Source organism: Rosa rugosa, chromosome 5, assembly GCF_958449725.1.
Source record: "Rosa rugosa chromosome 5, drRosRugo1.1, whole genome shotgun sequence".
NCBI lineage: Eukaryota > Viridiplantae > Streptophyta > Magnoliopsida > Rosales > Rosaceae > Rosa > Rosa rugosa.
The window spans coordinates 3,545,091-3,559,983 of record NC_084824.1 but is presented as its reverse complement, the minus strand read 5'-3'; the positions used below and the strand labels follow the sequence as shown (position 1 = coordinate 3,559,983).

At 35.6% G+C, this 14,893-nt stretch overlaps 1 protein-coding gene across 1 annotated transcript; it reads left to right on the top strand.

Moving 5' to 3' along the window:
* Positions 1-4,593: 4,593 nt before the first annotated feature.
* LOC133710686 (uncharacterized) lies at positions 4,594-7,454 on the top strand. The gene is made up of 8 exons (XM_062136820.1): positions 4,594-5,427; positions 5,582-5,615; positions 5,885-6,109; positions 6,239-6,328; positions 6,462-6,527; positions 6,620-6,711; positions 6,792-6,839; positions 7,121-7,454. Exons 1-8 carry the CDS (start codon positions 5,060-5,062, stop codon positions 7,353-7,355), a joined length of 1,158 nt encoding a protein of 385 aa, XP_061992804.1. The 5' UTR covers positions 4,594-5,059; the 3' UTR covers positions 7,356-7,454.
* Positions 7,455-14,893: the final 7,439 nt, after the last annotated feature.

Sequence of the window (14,893 nt, the reverse complement as noted above, 5' to 3'; positions counted from 1 at the left end):
GTGGGGGGAAGGATTAATGCTTGTAGTTAGTTTTTGTCATAAAAAGAAAACAAAACAAAAAAATCGAAAAATGTCAGAAATATAAAAAATTTCGTTGCTTTTGTTTTTGTTTTGAGTCTTAGGATGCCTTTCAACTGTCTGGGATGATTCTATATCTCTGAAATCATGACTAAAAGAGGATCACAACATTGAGATGATTTTAAACATGGTATTCTTTGGTTAATTGAGATATATGAAAAATGTGTGCCTTGTAGTGGATATGGATTGCATGACCTTGGTACAGAATATGAGCATGTTAAGATGAGTTGTGATTCATAAAGCCATGTGAGATAATTGAACCATGTCCCTTTTTCTTGGAGTGAAATGAAAAATATATTCTTAATTTCTTGGCGATGTTTTGATGATCTCATTATTCTTTCATCTTGATTGACTGCTTGCCATAGATTAAGTTTAATGGACTAGAGAATGCTAGAATTCGCTCTTGTGCTTGTTGAGACGTGATATCAATACATGGCCCTGATTCTGGAAGGGATAGAGGTTCTCTAGGAATTACCACCATTGCCAAATAAACTTGTGTCCCCATTTGTGCCCGTCGTGGGACCCCCCTAGATAAGCCCCTTTGAGCCTACTTTGAGCCTTTTCGTTCATCACCCTTAAAATCCTTAACCATGAAGCTTAGTATAGTTACAACCCTACCCTTTGTTCTAAGGACTTAGTGGAGCTATCTTTTGAGACATACTACATGGGTTTGGTGCTAAGGATGAAGATTGAGAAGAGGTGAAAGTTCAAGTGTGGGGATAGACTTGTCCATAAAGAAAAAGATATGTTGAAGCCGTGAAAAATGAAAAGAAAAGAGAAAAATTGTGTACGGCTAAAAAGAAAAAGAAAAAAAAAATATATATATGTTTATGGACTTTCATCCCCCATACTTAGTGATTTTGGAGTTTGCTTTGAATTGAAGGCCCACTACAGAAAAATTTGGCCTTTGTCCATTTCACTAGAGTTCAAGGGAAGTTTATATTGAAGATTGGGCCCAACATGAAGACATTTGGCCCTCTTATATTACCTCTATGGGGAAGTGACGTTTTTGCAATGCCTTGGTGAAATATTTCGAGATCTCTACATTCATATGAGCTCTACTAGGTTTTTAGGACACTTTGATAATCCTTACCTTTCATTTCTTTAAACCTTGAGCCTTAGCCCCATTACAACCTTTGAGAGGACCTTCTTGATCCTTAAGATGGGACAGCCTTTGATGTGGAGATGAGTTACAAGAGTTGAACCTATGGCTTGGGTCCATTCGTGCAAGTAGTTGATATCCTTCATGAGATCTTTTGAAAAAAAAAAAATTATATTCACAAAGTGCTTTTCGTTTCTTATATATGTGAGCTATTTGACTGCCTTAAAATATGTTCTCTCACATATAAATGAGTGATTATAAGCTTTTAAGCATTGCCTTGATCTGAGAGAAGAAAAAGTGGATATACCTTGTGAGGATATGAATCATACTTGTCTGAAGCATGCTAAGCTAAACCCCAATCACCATTATTACAACCAAGTCCTACTTGTGTATGTGTGGATCATATGTTTTAATTAACTCTCGAATGCTTAACATTGATTCTTGGTTGAGTGCTAATCTTGGTGTTGTGAAAGTAAGAGATTTCTGAGACAATATGTTAAAGGGCAATAGAGGTCTTTGTGATGTCAACATCTTGGTCTTTGTCTTTGAATTTACTCTTTTATGTGTGACGTTTTTTTTTTTTCTTTGTGTTTTGCTTTGTGTTTTACGTTTTTGGTTTCTTTGAGTCTTTGTGTTTTTGTTTCCATACTTAGTCATTTTTTTCGTTGGTTTCTTTGTTTTGTGTCATAGTCTTTTTGGTTTGTTAGTTTTTGATTTTGCTAAGGGACTAGCAAAAGCTAAGTGTGGGGGAATTTGATAGGAGCATTTTAATGTGGTATTTTAATAGTTAATTCCTCACATTTTGCTTAGTTAATTCCTTAACGAATCGATTTTTAACTCAATTTCTATTTTCTTAGGTACATTGGAGTAAATGATGGTGAAATGAGCATTAGGTCCACACTTACCTATAAATGGTGGAGAAAAATGGAAATGTACTAAAATGTCAATTTTACACATTTTCCTACTCCGGCTAGGAGAAACCAAGCCAAGCAAGGAAGAAGGAGCGGCCGCCGGACCAAATGAACTTCAAATGAGCTGAAACTTTTCAGATCCATTCTAGACAGCCCAAGGATCATTTCTTATGAAGAGTGCAAGAACTTTTGTTGAGTGGAAGGCCTTCAAACAATCAGCCCAATTTTCTACAGAAGCAAAACTGGAAAACTGGACCTGTAAGAGGTCCAGCAGCATTTTCGGCCCAACCACATGGAATAAAAATCTGAAATTTTACCAGGGTGATCTACACTCATAATGGAACATTTTTTATGAAGAGGTCATAGTGAAATTGGGAATGCTTATTGGAGAAATAATTGAAGGAATAAAGGGGCAGAAACTGATCTAAAAAACAGCTCAACATCACATGTTCATGTTTCCTACCCACATGAAGAAAGCTAGATGCTTTTCTCTTTTTCCTTGGATATATTTTTCTGCTCCAATAGATCATCATCACTTCCATACTTCTGCACATTCATGCCTTGCTTTCATTTCATCATTACTCCATCTTTTCCATATTTTACAAACCACTTTCATTATTTTTCTTCCATTTATCATTTCACTCTTCTTTTTCTTCCCTATATAAACACCTTCTCCTCTCACTCTAAATACATTCCTTCATCCATTTCATCTTCTTTGTCTCTCCATTTCCATTCCATTTTTCTCTCCATTCTCTAGTTGCAAAATTCTGCGTTTTCAAGTAAGAAGAAGAAGAAGAAGAAGGAGCCGGGAATATCATATCCTCCATCGTCCACCTTGAAGGCTTGCTTCCAAGATTCAAGATTTCAACGTTTCAAGCACTCCATCTCCATCTCCAACTCACGGTGTAATTCATTCTTTTTCCTTATTTAATTTCGTAGGAATTTGTTTCTAGTCAACAATAACATTAAGGGCAAAGTTTAAGCCCAATTTCTATGTTTGAATAAAAATTGTGATTTCTTTATGTTGATTTTTATGTTGCTTATGTGAGATTGCTTAATTGATTTTGGATTATGGAAAACTTTTATATGTATGTGTTCTTTGATGGCCAACTTAGGATATATGCATGTAATTGGTGCTAGATTTAAGTAGTAAAGGCTTTGGACAAAAGTCGAAATCAATTAAGGAGGATTGCAAATAGATGGACTTTTTCATACTAGGTTGTGCACTTTGGTTGACATCCTTTCTTTGTTCTTCATGCATTGAATGTGTTCTTGATTAGCTAGTTTTCTAGACTATGATTGCATGTTCAATAGGTTTAATTTAGGTGCTTTCACTTAGATTAAATATTCAAGGAAAGTAAAATATGGGAAATCATTTGCTTCGAATGTTTCACATGGTCAACTTATTTCTCATGACATAGATAATCAACTATAGGAATTGTAATTGGATTTCATTCATATGATTGTAGTTTTGATCTTTGTTTCTTGTGTTCCACCCTTGTATATGTGTTTTTACACTTTCTTTATTTCATTTAATTTTAATTCCAATTCTATAATCTCAAAACCCCCCTTTTTATATTAACTTGTATATATTTTTATTCTTTATTTTATTTTTGTACATAATACTTTTTACTTTATTATTTTAATTCTTTATTTGTTTTTGACAATGACAGGTGTACCCTCAATCCCCGGAATAGAACGATCCCTATTTGCTTATACTACTAACGATGTTTTCAGGGTTAAATTATGCGCTTGCTTTGAGCGTATCATGAAACCCAAAGTGTTTGAGGAAAGGAACACAGAGAACATCTTGATCAATTTGAGGAAAAGAAGATTTCTCCAAAGTGTATCAGACAGATACGAATAAAAAGAGGAAATGGTTGAAATGTGAAAACCAAGTGTAAAATGTAAAAATGGATAGGAGGAGGACATTCTTTCATCTAAAAAATCCAGCAAACCAACTTCGTATTCCAGGGTTTCTGCACAATATCTGCCCCTGTATTCTACAGTTTTATACTTTTATTATTGGTCAAGGGTTGAGACTTGAGAGCAGCACCCTTGAATTCAAAAAAAGAAAAGAAAAAAAAAGCAAACTAACTTTGTTTTTGTAATCACTAATCAGGGATTAGAGGGGGTTAATAATATTTCCTTAAGTCCACGCGGAACGGTTTAACTGGTTTTCAGTTCTGTATATAAGGGACGTAGCGTAACCCAATCCCACATACAAAAATGAAAAAGGCTGACTTCTGTTCTGGACTCGTAGAGGAAAGTTCGTTTTGTCTTAAAAGAGCCTTCGTTTCTTTATCTTCCAGCTGCAAATTAAAACCTCGAGAATCTTACAGACCAAAACTTGTTTGAGACAGTATGAATAAAGAAGAAGCAAAGCATACATCTTTTACTATTCCAATTTCAACGTGATCGTAAGCCATCCTGGGTTCAAACCCAGTTTGAACTTTGAAGCAAGTATCTCTTCTTCTTCTTCATATGATTCCTTAGCTATATTGAGTTAACTTCCATTCTTGTATTAAATAATTTGATGAAAATTATACTCCATTGAGTCTTAGCTAGTAAGTTACAAATAAAATGAAATGGTTTTGGGTTCTTGATGCTGTTACTTTGAACCACTTTGCTTGTTGGTTTTGGCTTGAAGATTACTGTACGATGCTTCTTAATATTCCATTTTCGATTTGTACCTTAAACCTTTTACGAATGAATGTTCTTTTTTGCGATAGATTAACTCTGAAGCTTTTCTCTGATACCGGGTTTTAGTTTTTGACCATTTGAACTTGTTAGTACTTACTATATTGGTTCTGTACAGTTATTTGATTTTTCCTGCCTTCTGATTCTGGAAAATATATCCTGCTCTTTCTTCTTTGTATATACCTGCTCATCTTCGCTGACCTGAACGTAGAGCCCTGTGACTCGACTGATCAGATAATGAAATTAGTAGAGAAATTTTAAGTAACTCATGAGTTTCTTAACAGGATCATCGAGCCATTCGTGGCATCCAATCATGACTACGGATACTACTGTTCTAAGATATTGGTGGAACTGGAGGTTCTTGATCAGTGCAATATTTATATTGTCTAGTATGGTTCTAGCCGCAGTTCTTATATGGAAATATGAAGGCTGCAAAAAATCCAGAAGGGGAAGAAGAGAAAATCAGCGCGAAACAATAGGATCTCTATATGAGGATGAAGCCTGGAGGACATCTTTCAAAGTAATTCATCCCACTTGGCTTCTTGCTTACAGAGTTGTTGTTTTCGTTTTGCTTCTGTCCTTGATAGTTACCAATTTTGTTCTTGATGGAGCTGGCATACTTTACTTCTATACTCAGTAAGATATCTATCTCTGTGTCTTCAAATTTTCTTGAACATGGAAACCTCTTTGACGGGTGGATTATCAGATATATGAAGCTCATTGCATTAATTGTGTTTTTACAAATCTTTATGTGCTGATTGTAGTTTTATTTCTCTTTTGCTCTCAACAGGTGGACATTTTGTTTGGTCACAATCTATTTTGGGGTATGCTTTTCAACTCGTTGCTCTTGAACAGTTGACATTGGCCTAATTGTTACTGTAGTAATGTGTGATTGAATGAAACTGGAATGATTTTTTCTGTTGTGCTTTCAACTACTCAATCAAATGTTAGCGTTAGAAAATGCTTAATAAGATTAATTGGCAGCTAAACAGCTGAAAACACAGAAAAGCCACATATATATATTGATTCAGTGATGAAGTATGACAGTCAATTATAATCCTAACACGCTTATGTTCTGAACTTCATCTTGCAGCTTGGATCTTCACTCTCCATTTATGGATGCTACAAATACCGCAATAGAGTTGGTGAGGATGCAGCTGATCGTGTGAGACATGAAGAACAAGGTAGTACTTATGTTGCTCCAACACTTGGCAAAAATGCAGATACATCCAACTCATCTAAAAGTTTCACTGACGAAGAATGTCCCTCCCACCAAGGCGCTGGTCTAATTGTTTATATCTTTCAAGTCATTTATCAGGTAAGTTTCAGCTGCAGTTCTGAAATATTAAACTAGGACTTTGATTCTTTATAAGTTATGTAGTTTCTGTTGTGATGTGCAGTTCAGTTATTTTAATCTTCATTTTGTCCCCTTTGTTTCGGTGTATAGATGTGTGGGGGCGCTGTGGTGCTCACTGATGTGGTATTTTGGCTCATTCTGTATCCATTTCTAACAAGCAAAGATTACAAACTGGACTTTGTAAGTTTTACTGCCCTTTCAATGGACCTGAATATTCTATACAGCCAAATGTTATGTTCTTGTACCTAGGGTGGAGTTGTTGTTTTGATTGCTAATACTGTATTTGATGAGGCTGCTCACTTTTCAACTGCAGATGATGGCCAGTATGCACTCATTCAATCTTGTTTTCCTCCTTGGTGAGACAACTTTGAATAGCTTGGTAAGTTTGGTTCCTTCTTCATTTTAATGACATTTTCTCTCCAAATGTCCTGATTATTGACTTACATAAGTTTAGTTTTCTCCTCCTTCCAGCGGTTTCCATTGTTTCGAATCTCATATTTTGTGCTATGGACTGGAGTATTCGTGATTTTCCAATGGATAATCCACGCTTGTAAAAACATGTGGTAAAAGTTCATTTGAATTTGTTACATTTCTTTTGGAGATTGAATGTATTCAGCTATTGCTCACAATAACTTCATTTCAGGTGGCCTTATCCATTTCTCGACTTGTCATCCTCATATGCACCCTTATGGTATGTTGTTTACCTCAATCAGTCTGTAATTCTACAAATTGAACTAACACTTTGACAAACAGATAATTGAAAGAATGATTGCCTCAATAGTAAGACTTGTAATGAAGTGCTAGACTTGAACTAGCACTCTAATGTGTTCATGTTTTTCTGCTGCATTTTTTTCATAGCTGTTAGTTTTAGCAATTACAGATGACATGAAAGTAACACCATGACAGAAACTACTTGTTAGGATTTTATTCAGCTCTGTCACCACTCACCATAATACATCATGAACTTTGCAGGTATCTTGGGGTTGGAGTGATGCATATCCCATGCTATGGAATCTTCGCTTTAATTATTTGGATGAAGCAGTGTGGTTCTCAAGATCATTCCCGGAGTCTTTTCAGGGTGAGAGGTGACACGCTGTGTTCATTGAATCACAAGACTTCATACTGTGCCACCAACCCGGCACAATCATTAGATATAAAAGAACCATTAGTGATATCATTTTTTGGCCTAGACATAGGAGAAAAATAATTTGTTTAGGATCCCTATCATTATTAACTGTACATGCATGATCAGTATTCTTTGGAGGCTATAGCATCCCCAGTTACAGATCAATATTCTTCGAAACAAGGTCAACCGTGTTTGTTTGCTTAGAACTTGTAATGAAGCTAACTCGAGGCTCAATCTTAAAACGAGGAAGGGAAAGAAAGCAGTATAACTTAGGACCAAACAGGGTTCCACAATAGTAGACATTCACACAGCTAAAACTAACTTGAACAACCTTTAGTTGATACACATCAAGTTCCTACATACATCCTTTGCCAAATCAACCAGATCGACCTGCACAGCCAGCAACTCGCTGCCTAATTTGAGACCTGGACAGTTATGGTTAAGTTCCTCTAACTATCCGACAAACCATGCCATAATGCAGGCTCATGGCCTTATGCTCTAATCAAGAGCAAGCCCAGACGACTAGGCCATCCTTACAGTAAAAAATCAAAGAGAAGATAGTATAGAATCGAAGAATAATCAAATTTAAACCCCAACACTCAAACGTAGAAACACTGTGGAACCATTACCACGTAACTGGACACTTGGACAGTCTCATCTACTTCTGAACTTCAGTTAGCCGCGGAATTCCAAAGCTAGTGACTTTCTTTGAGTGAACTACGTGACTACGACGTATCATAAAATTTATAAAATAATCTTTCTGGGTAACTTTAGAGCAATGTACTATACCTAACGCGTTGGGGACATGTACAAGACAAGCTTGTCTTTTGAGTACGTTGGGAGTGTTGGCTTCAAGGAATTTTTTTTCAATATCGAGTGTCTGCCATACACTCATTTTGTTAAATATTTTGGATTACTGGATTAGTAATATATTCAATGGTCCAAAATATTTAAAATTTGGTAACATGTTTAGCCCTTAGCCAATTTTTGAATTAAGGGTAATTCCATTGATAAAACTTTTGTCAAGAATGCCATTACATATCCACCCTCTGCCTCACAATGGACAAAATAAGACTTTGTGGTGAAATCACAGTGATTCATAGGATACACCAACTATATTCGAACTTATTGCTTACTTAAAAGCGAGGCTATAAGCTATGAAAAAAAAAAAACATAGCGGAAAGACAAGCAAAACTACACTAATTAGGGCTCATTAAGTAACCTAAACTAACAAGCATAGAGCCCTAAAAAAATAGGGAATTATTTAGCTAAAACAAAAACTAAAAACTAAATATAGAGGCCACAGCCCAAGAGCCCACAGTTTGCCCTAGCCCGAGCCTAACAGCAAGCAGCCAATCGAACGCATGTCGCACTGTGCCAAGCCGCCAACAGTCTAAGATAGCAGCCCCGCCGCTGCCATGAGGAACACCACCACCATCATTACCCGATGCGGTCAACCGGAGCCCTCAGCGAAACCCAATAGGAGAAGACCTGACCTACCAGGATCGATCTCTACCGCACCAACTCACCACCAAACAACTCCGCTGCCTACGCCTCCATCAAAGCTATCACATGTGCGTTGCCCCTCGACCCACCATGTCGTCGTCGATCCCACATGCCACAATGCCCAATAAACCAAGATCCGACAGCGATGTCGTCAAACTCCAAGCAAAGAGACAAACTGAGAACAACTATCAGCAAGCCTTTGACGCCCGTCTGGCAGCAGCCCTAACATCACGCAACCAAGGCTGACATAGATGCCAGGCCACCACCGGACGAGCGTCGTTTGAGTACGCAGGAAGACGCACTAGGGTTTTGGGAGAAAACTTTGAAGAGAGAGAGACAATCAAATGGATATGTATATTCATGGAATTAGTATTAGTTAAATAGTCTTTATTACTAATTAATTATAGCATTAGTAGTTTCTTTAACCAAATATAATTCTTTTTACATGCATTTTACGACAACCACAACATTCTTTTTACATGCATTTTATGACAACCACAACAATTAATGTAAAAATAGATAATCTTTGTTTTAGATGTAGTAACTACTTCATGTACAACTTTTTTTTTTTTTTTTTGACTTTGTCAAGGGGAACCCAAAGGCTTCCTAGGCCCAAGATAAACTCCTTCGGCGCATGTGAAATGCTCCAACTGTGCATTGCAGCACAGTGCCTGCATAGTTGGAGCATTTCACGTACAACTTGTTATTACTTCTTTTTGAACTAATTTACAAATGTTACCACAATGTGTTATCATATAGGTAGACCGTAGACCATTATATTTTGACTAAAAGCACGTATGTCCTCATTGGTGTAATAAAGTTCTCCCTCGCATAATTTAAGTAATATATTGTGTAATTTCCATCATCGAAGTTGTAATTACTTTCAATAGACGTAGGTTACCACAAACTACAACAACTGATGTAAAAACGATAATTTTTATTCTAATTGTAGTAATTACTCCACATACAACCTATGTACTAGTTTATGGACAATTTAACAAGTGTGACATCCAAGTTGTTGTCAGAGTGGTAAATCTTTATGTTTTTATCATTAATAAAATGATTACTTCAATGACCATGCATTTTACCACAATCCACGGCAATTGATGTAAAAAGGGTCATTTTTGTTCTATTTATAGTAATTACTCTACCTAAACTAATGTACTAGTTTATGGACAATTTAACAAGTGTGACAACAAATTGTTACAGTGGTAAATCTTTATGTTTTATCATTAATGAAATGATTACTACAATAACTACACATTTTACCACATGCAACCCACAACAATTGATGTAAAAACGGTAACTTTTGTTATATTTGTAGTAATTACTTCAAAAACTACATCATTTACAAGATTATTAACTATTTTACAATTCCGACAACATTTGTGTTGTGAACATGGTAAAATTAATATTAGACTAAAAGATATGTAAGTACTCAGTATTGTAAGGAGGTTCTCCATTTGATAAAAGTTGTCTAACTATGATATTTACATCTTTGACCACTCAATTATAATAACCACATAAGTGTGGTCATAAATCGTAATTTTAGTTCTACTAGATATAATTTATTATTTTGACAATATTTGTTACATGTTTCTAAACAATATTACATATCAAGAAAGAATGTGTTGTTTGTTATAAAGTAGAGAGAATATGGAGAGAGAATAGTTTGGAGGAAGTAGAAGTATTCTCATTCAGTCTCATTAGCCTCCTTTATATAGAGGTAGGGTTTACATCAAAGTACACAACTAATGAGTATTTACGTGGACAGCCATATAGATAATAATATTTACAACACTCCCCCTTGGATGTCCACCAATGAATGATGATATTGGACGCGCTTATTGTTGCCTCGTTAAAAACCTTGCCAGGTAACAAAAACCCAGTGGGACAAAAATAACCCTGGTCGAAGGACAAAAAGAGCACAACGCGCATATGTCCTAGGTAGCATGCTTCTGGATGCTCCCCCTGATTGTTGCAAGCCTTAAATATGTATGCGATAAGCTACATGTACCATGTATAGTGGTTTGATGTGTCTATCACTGAAGTGAGACCATGTGTGCTTTGCATATAGGGACTCATCTCAAATTTTCATACCTGCAAAGGTTAAGCAATACCAACAAAGCTAGACGATTTTCAATAAGCCTTACCTCATATGATCAGGTTAGAAACAATCTCATATGCTCAAATTCATACACAAAGTAATAGCTAAACAATAGAAAGAAATTGACACATTTAACTTTGTATAGTTTAAAACATTGAAAAATCATCATGGCATACCTAGCCATACACATCAATATCTTTGTGTATTGATATGTCCCATACAGGCTCTTCAAGAGCTCTAAGTAATTCATAACTTCACGAAGTTAAAATATGTTGCAACACAATAATCATAATTCGAATTCGATAGTAGTCTCGTCATAGTACTCATTAAGGCAATTTAGATCTCGTTGACTAGTACGAAATGAGTACATATGAGCTAGCTGTAGACTCTTTGATTCCATGAGTGAGCTTCAAGCTCTTTCAACCTTTCATGGACTTGCATTTGAATCATTCATGTATTTGAATTCCTTGAGGATTGATAAGCAATACGCTTATAATGACACTTTACTTTTGAGATTTTGCTTTTAGCAATGTGTCTTTAAGATCTTCATAATATACGATGACAACGTGCCATAAATCTCTCGTCAATATAACAGCTATATGTAACACTGTATTTATAGAAAATTGTCATTCGTATAAGGGAAGATGTTCACAATCTCATGTCTCTATAAATAGACATTGTGTCATAGTGATTTATCTTCACTTTGTAAATACCCTTTTGTAACTTGTAGGGTTAAAGGTCTAAGTATTTCATCACGTTTCAAATATTCAATTTCATTGGAATTGCCTCTTTCCAATTTGGCCAATAATATACTTTGTCGACATTCATAATGAAACGTGGTATAGCATCAATACAGCCCTTAATGATTTTTGGTAGCTACCAAATGTAAATTATCATCGATGATCAACAATCATAGATCCCACACATTCTTATATGCATGCATTAGCTATAATAAGCTTATTGATATTGGATACCCATGCCACTTCTGGGGCATATATTGTCACTTCTAGGACAATCATCTCTCATAGATGAATTATGTAAAGAATGTGGATCTTGTTACTTATAATCTCCTGTAGAGCGTTATAGGGCTTGTATGAACTTCCCTCTTTGGAAGCTTATAACTTTAGACCTGGTGGATACATTCCACACAAATTCACGCCGTTACTTAAATGACAGTAGTCTTTCCTCCCCCTAACGGCGGAAAGACTGTCTTATTTTGACCATGCTCAAAAGATGTGTTCAAAAATCTATCACTTTCTTTGGAGTGAAGATGCTCATTGGTTGGTGGCGAGCCCAAACCAAGATTTAGGTCAAAACATGCTTTATTCATTAGCATCAACCATATTGATTTATTATTGTATCACTAAGACATCATTTCCTAATGGCATACCTACACCCTCTATATGTGTAGCCATATTAGGAGTTGTGATATTGTTTAATGACATTCTCTTCAGGAGAACCATGTCAATTGGATACACGTGCATCCCACAAATCAAATAGAGTCTACATTGTTTGTATTAATATGGTCGGTCTCAAGGACTTTAACCCAAGCAGATGCATTTGCATTTAGCATATAATTTTGTCACTTTCTTTTATCAATTCACTAGTTTAGATATTTCTCGAAGTCAAAATGAGACGATGGAGATATCTCACACCAATTCATATCGTTCTTCAGGAACAATCTTTCTCCCCCTCATTGCAGGAGGATTGTCTCATTAAAGTGACAACTCGCAAATATGCGGTAAATAAACAATTTGCTTGTGAGTAAGGTTAGCAATCATCAAAACTTGTAAGTGATTCCTCGTGACATGGTAGACAAAAGATGACGCAATCGATCATGCCAAATTGTGTATTTGGTTCAATGAACTTCTGGTTCATGACATTACATATATGCCTCAATTTACTGTGAAAATTCAATACAGTATATATCCAATGGCATAAAGTCTTCTCCAACCATATAGGAAGCAATTAATGCAACAATATTTCAAATTCGGTAACATGATAGTAGCTCATTTAGAGCCATAAATCAAGATCCACAACTCATGATATGAGTGTTACCTTAGCTTGAGTAAACATCAATTGTGAAATATTGACAATTGGAATGGACCAAATTCATTTTGAACTGCTGGCCAGAATGATATACTCAAAATTTCGAGTTAAAGACTATAATCCATAATAATAGAGTAACTTTATCACGTGGAGAACCTCAAGTTCTGCGTCACATATAAATCTGTAGTCATAAAGAGGAGGGACTTCAGGCCCTCATATAATTGGAGATCCAAGAAACTTGAGGTTTCAAATTTTCAATTTATAACAACCTCTTAAGGAACATCAAGTTCCTAGATAATCGGATTCAGAAACATTTAGTTTCAATAAAAACTCAAGAGGTTACAATAAATCTGAGGAATAACACAATAGTGCTTTCAAGTTGCTTATTGTAAGCAAAAGACGTCAGGCATGTGAGATGAATCTCAATGTTCTTATTAGTCAATGCAATTTAATTTGACTAGTGCCATTTTGAAAATGGCTTGATAAAGACTCATATAGTGTGCAATAGACACACGCCCAATTTGTAATTTCCTCATATGTGTGGATGTTAGGACAATATTTATATTGACTCCTGATTTCTCTCTTGCCATGATCCACTTCTGGTGGCATTTCATGGTGTAGCCATGTCAATCGGCTTTCTTGCTATACAATGAGATCCATGAGACGGAGAGGTTATACATTTCTGGTAATATTGGAGGCATAGGATGCAAGAGACAATAATATGTGCTCTTCTGGAGCCATCAATCAGATATGTAAGATCTGAGATGATTGTTATATTATCTTCATGACCATAGCTTAGAAATGAGGGACTTTATATTGTCATCTAGTGAGTATGATCATTGAGGAACTTCAAGTCCTCATGTAATTAAGGATCAAGGAACTACAGGTTCTGATCTCTTTTAATTACAAAATCCACGATCACAAATTTGGGGTATACTCATACTCATTCGTCATAAACCAACGGTTAAATATCTGCTTACTTTTAAATTGGTGTCAAAATAATCCCCTCAAAGCTTCAGGTTTGAGGTTGACCCAGATTAAAATTTTATGATAAATTGTCTATATATTCACTTGAGACTTATGGCTCGAGTCTGCACAATTAGAACTCCAAGTTCTAAGGTGGAGTGAACTTCTTGTACACTTATAAGATAACAATAAGAAAGTTTTAGGTAAGCATAAAAAGAAACGTATCAATTGACATACGAAAATTCACTCGAAACTTCTGGTTCGAATTTTTTATTATTATTAGAACTGCAGGTTCTAATATTTCGTATGCTCAACTTCAAGTTCAAATAAATTTGATGCTCGAAACTTCAGGCTCGAGGTAATTAAAGTGAAGTTTTGATTTCACTTTTTAACTAATTTTCATTTTGTACTCGAAGCTTCAAGTTCGAGTTTTTACTGTTAGAACTTCGGGTTCTACTATGTGGTACTTTGAACTTCTGGTTCAAATAATGTACACTCGAAATTTGGAGGTTCGAGATATCAGACTGTTGGTCCGTATAAAAAAAAAATTACTTTAATGAAAGAAAAGAAATTAATAGAATGCGAGCAAATAAATAAAATAATAATGGAAACTTCTGGTTCCATTAATGAAGAGAATACACAGAACTTCTGGTCTGGTTCATGATAATCTTCTATCTCTCTTCAAATTGCACAAGAACGTAGTATTGTCTTCTGGACAAATTCTCTTTATAAAAAAAAATGTATAGTCAAGAGGCTTCTGGCATTGACTTGGTGTCCATCCTCGAACTACAGCTTCTGGAGGTGGTTTGAACCCCATTATCGAAAAAAAAATTAGAGGAACTTCAGGCCCTCTTATAATTGGGGATTAAGATGAGTTTATATATTCGATTGTATAGCTCTGAGGATCTTATGGCCCTCGTAATTGTATAAACTCTGAAGAGCTTCATGTCACAATTTTCCAATTTACATTTCATATATGACCCTAGAGGAA

Bases quoted from the DNA above. Each gene is read 5' to 3' on its own strand.
- LOC133710686 (XM_062136820.1), top strand. From the start codon at position 5,060: ATGAGTTTCTTAACAGGATCATCGAGCCATTCGTGGCATCCAATCATG. The intron at 6,329-6,461 runs GTAAGTTTTACT...TTTCAACTGCAG, and splicing joins AAGATTACAAACTGGACTTT to ATGATGGCCAGTATGCACTC. The intron at 6,712-6,791 runs GTAAAAGTTCAT...ACTTCATTTCAG, and splicing joins CACGCTTGTAAAAACATGTG to GTGGCCTTATCCATTTCTCG.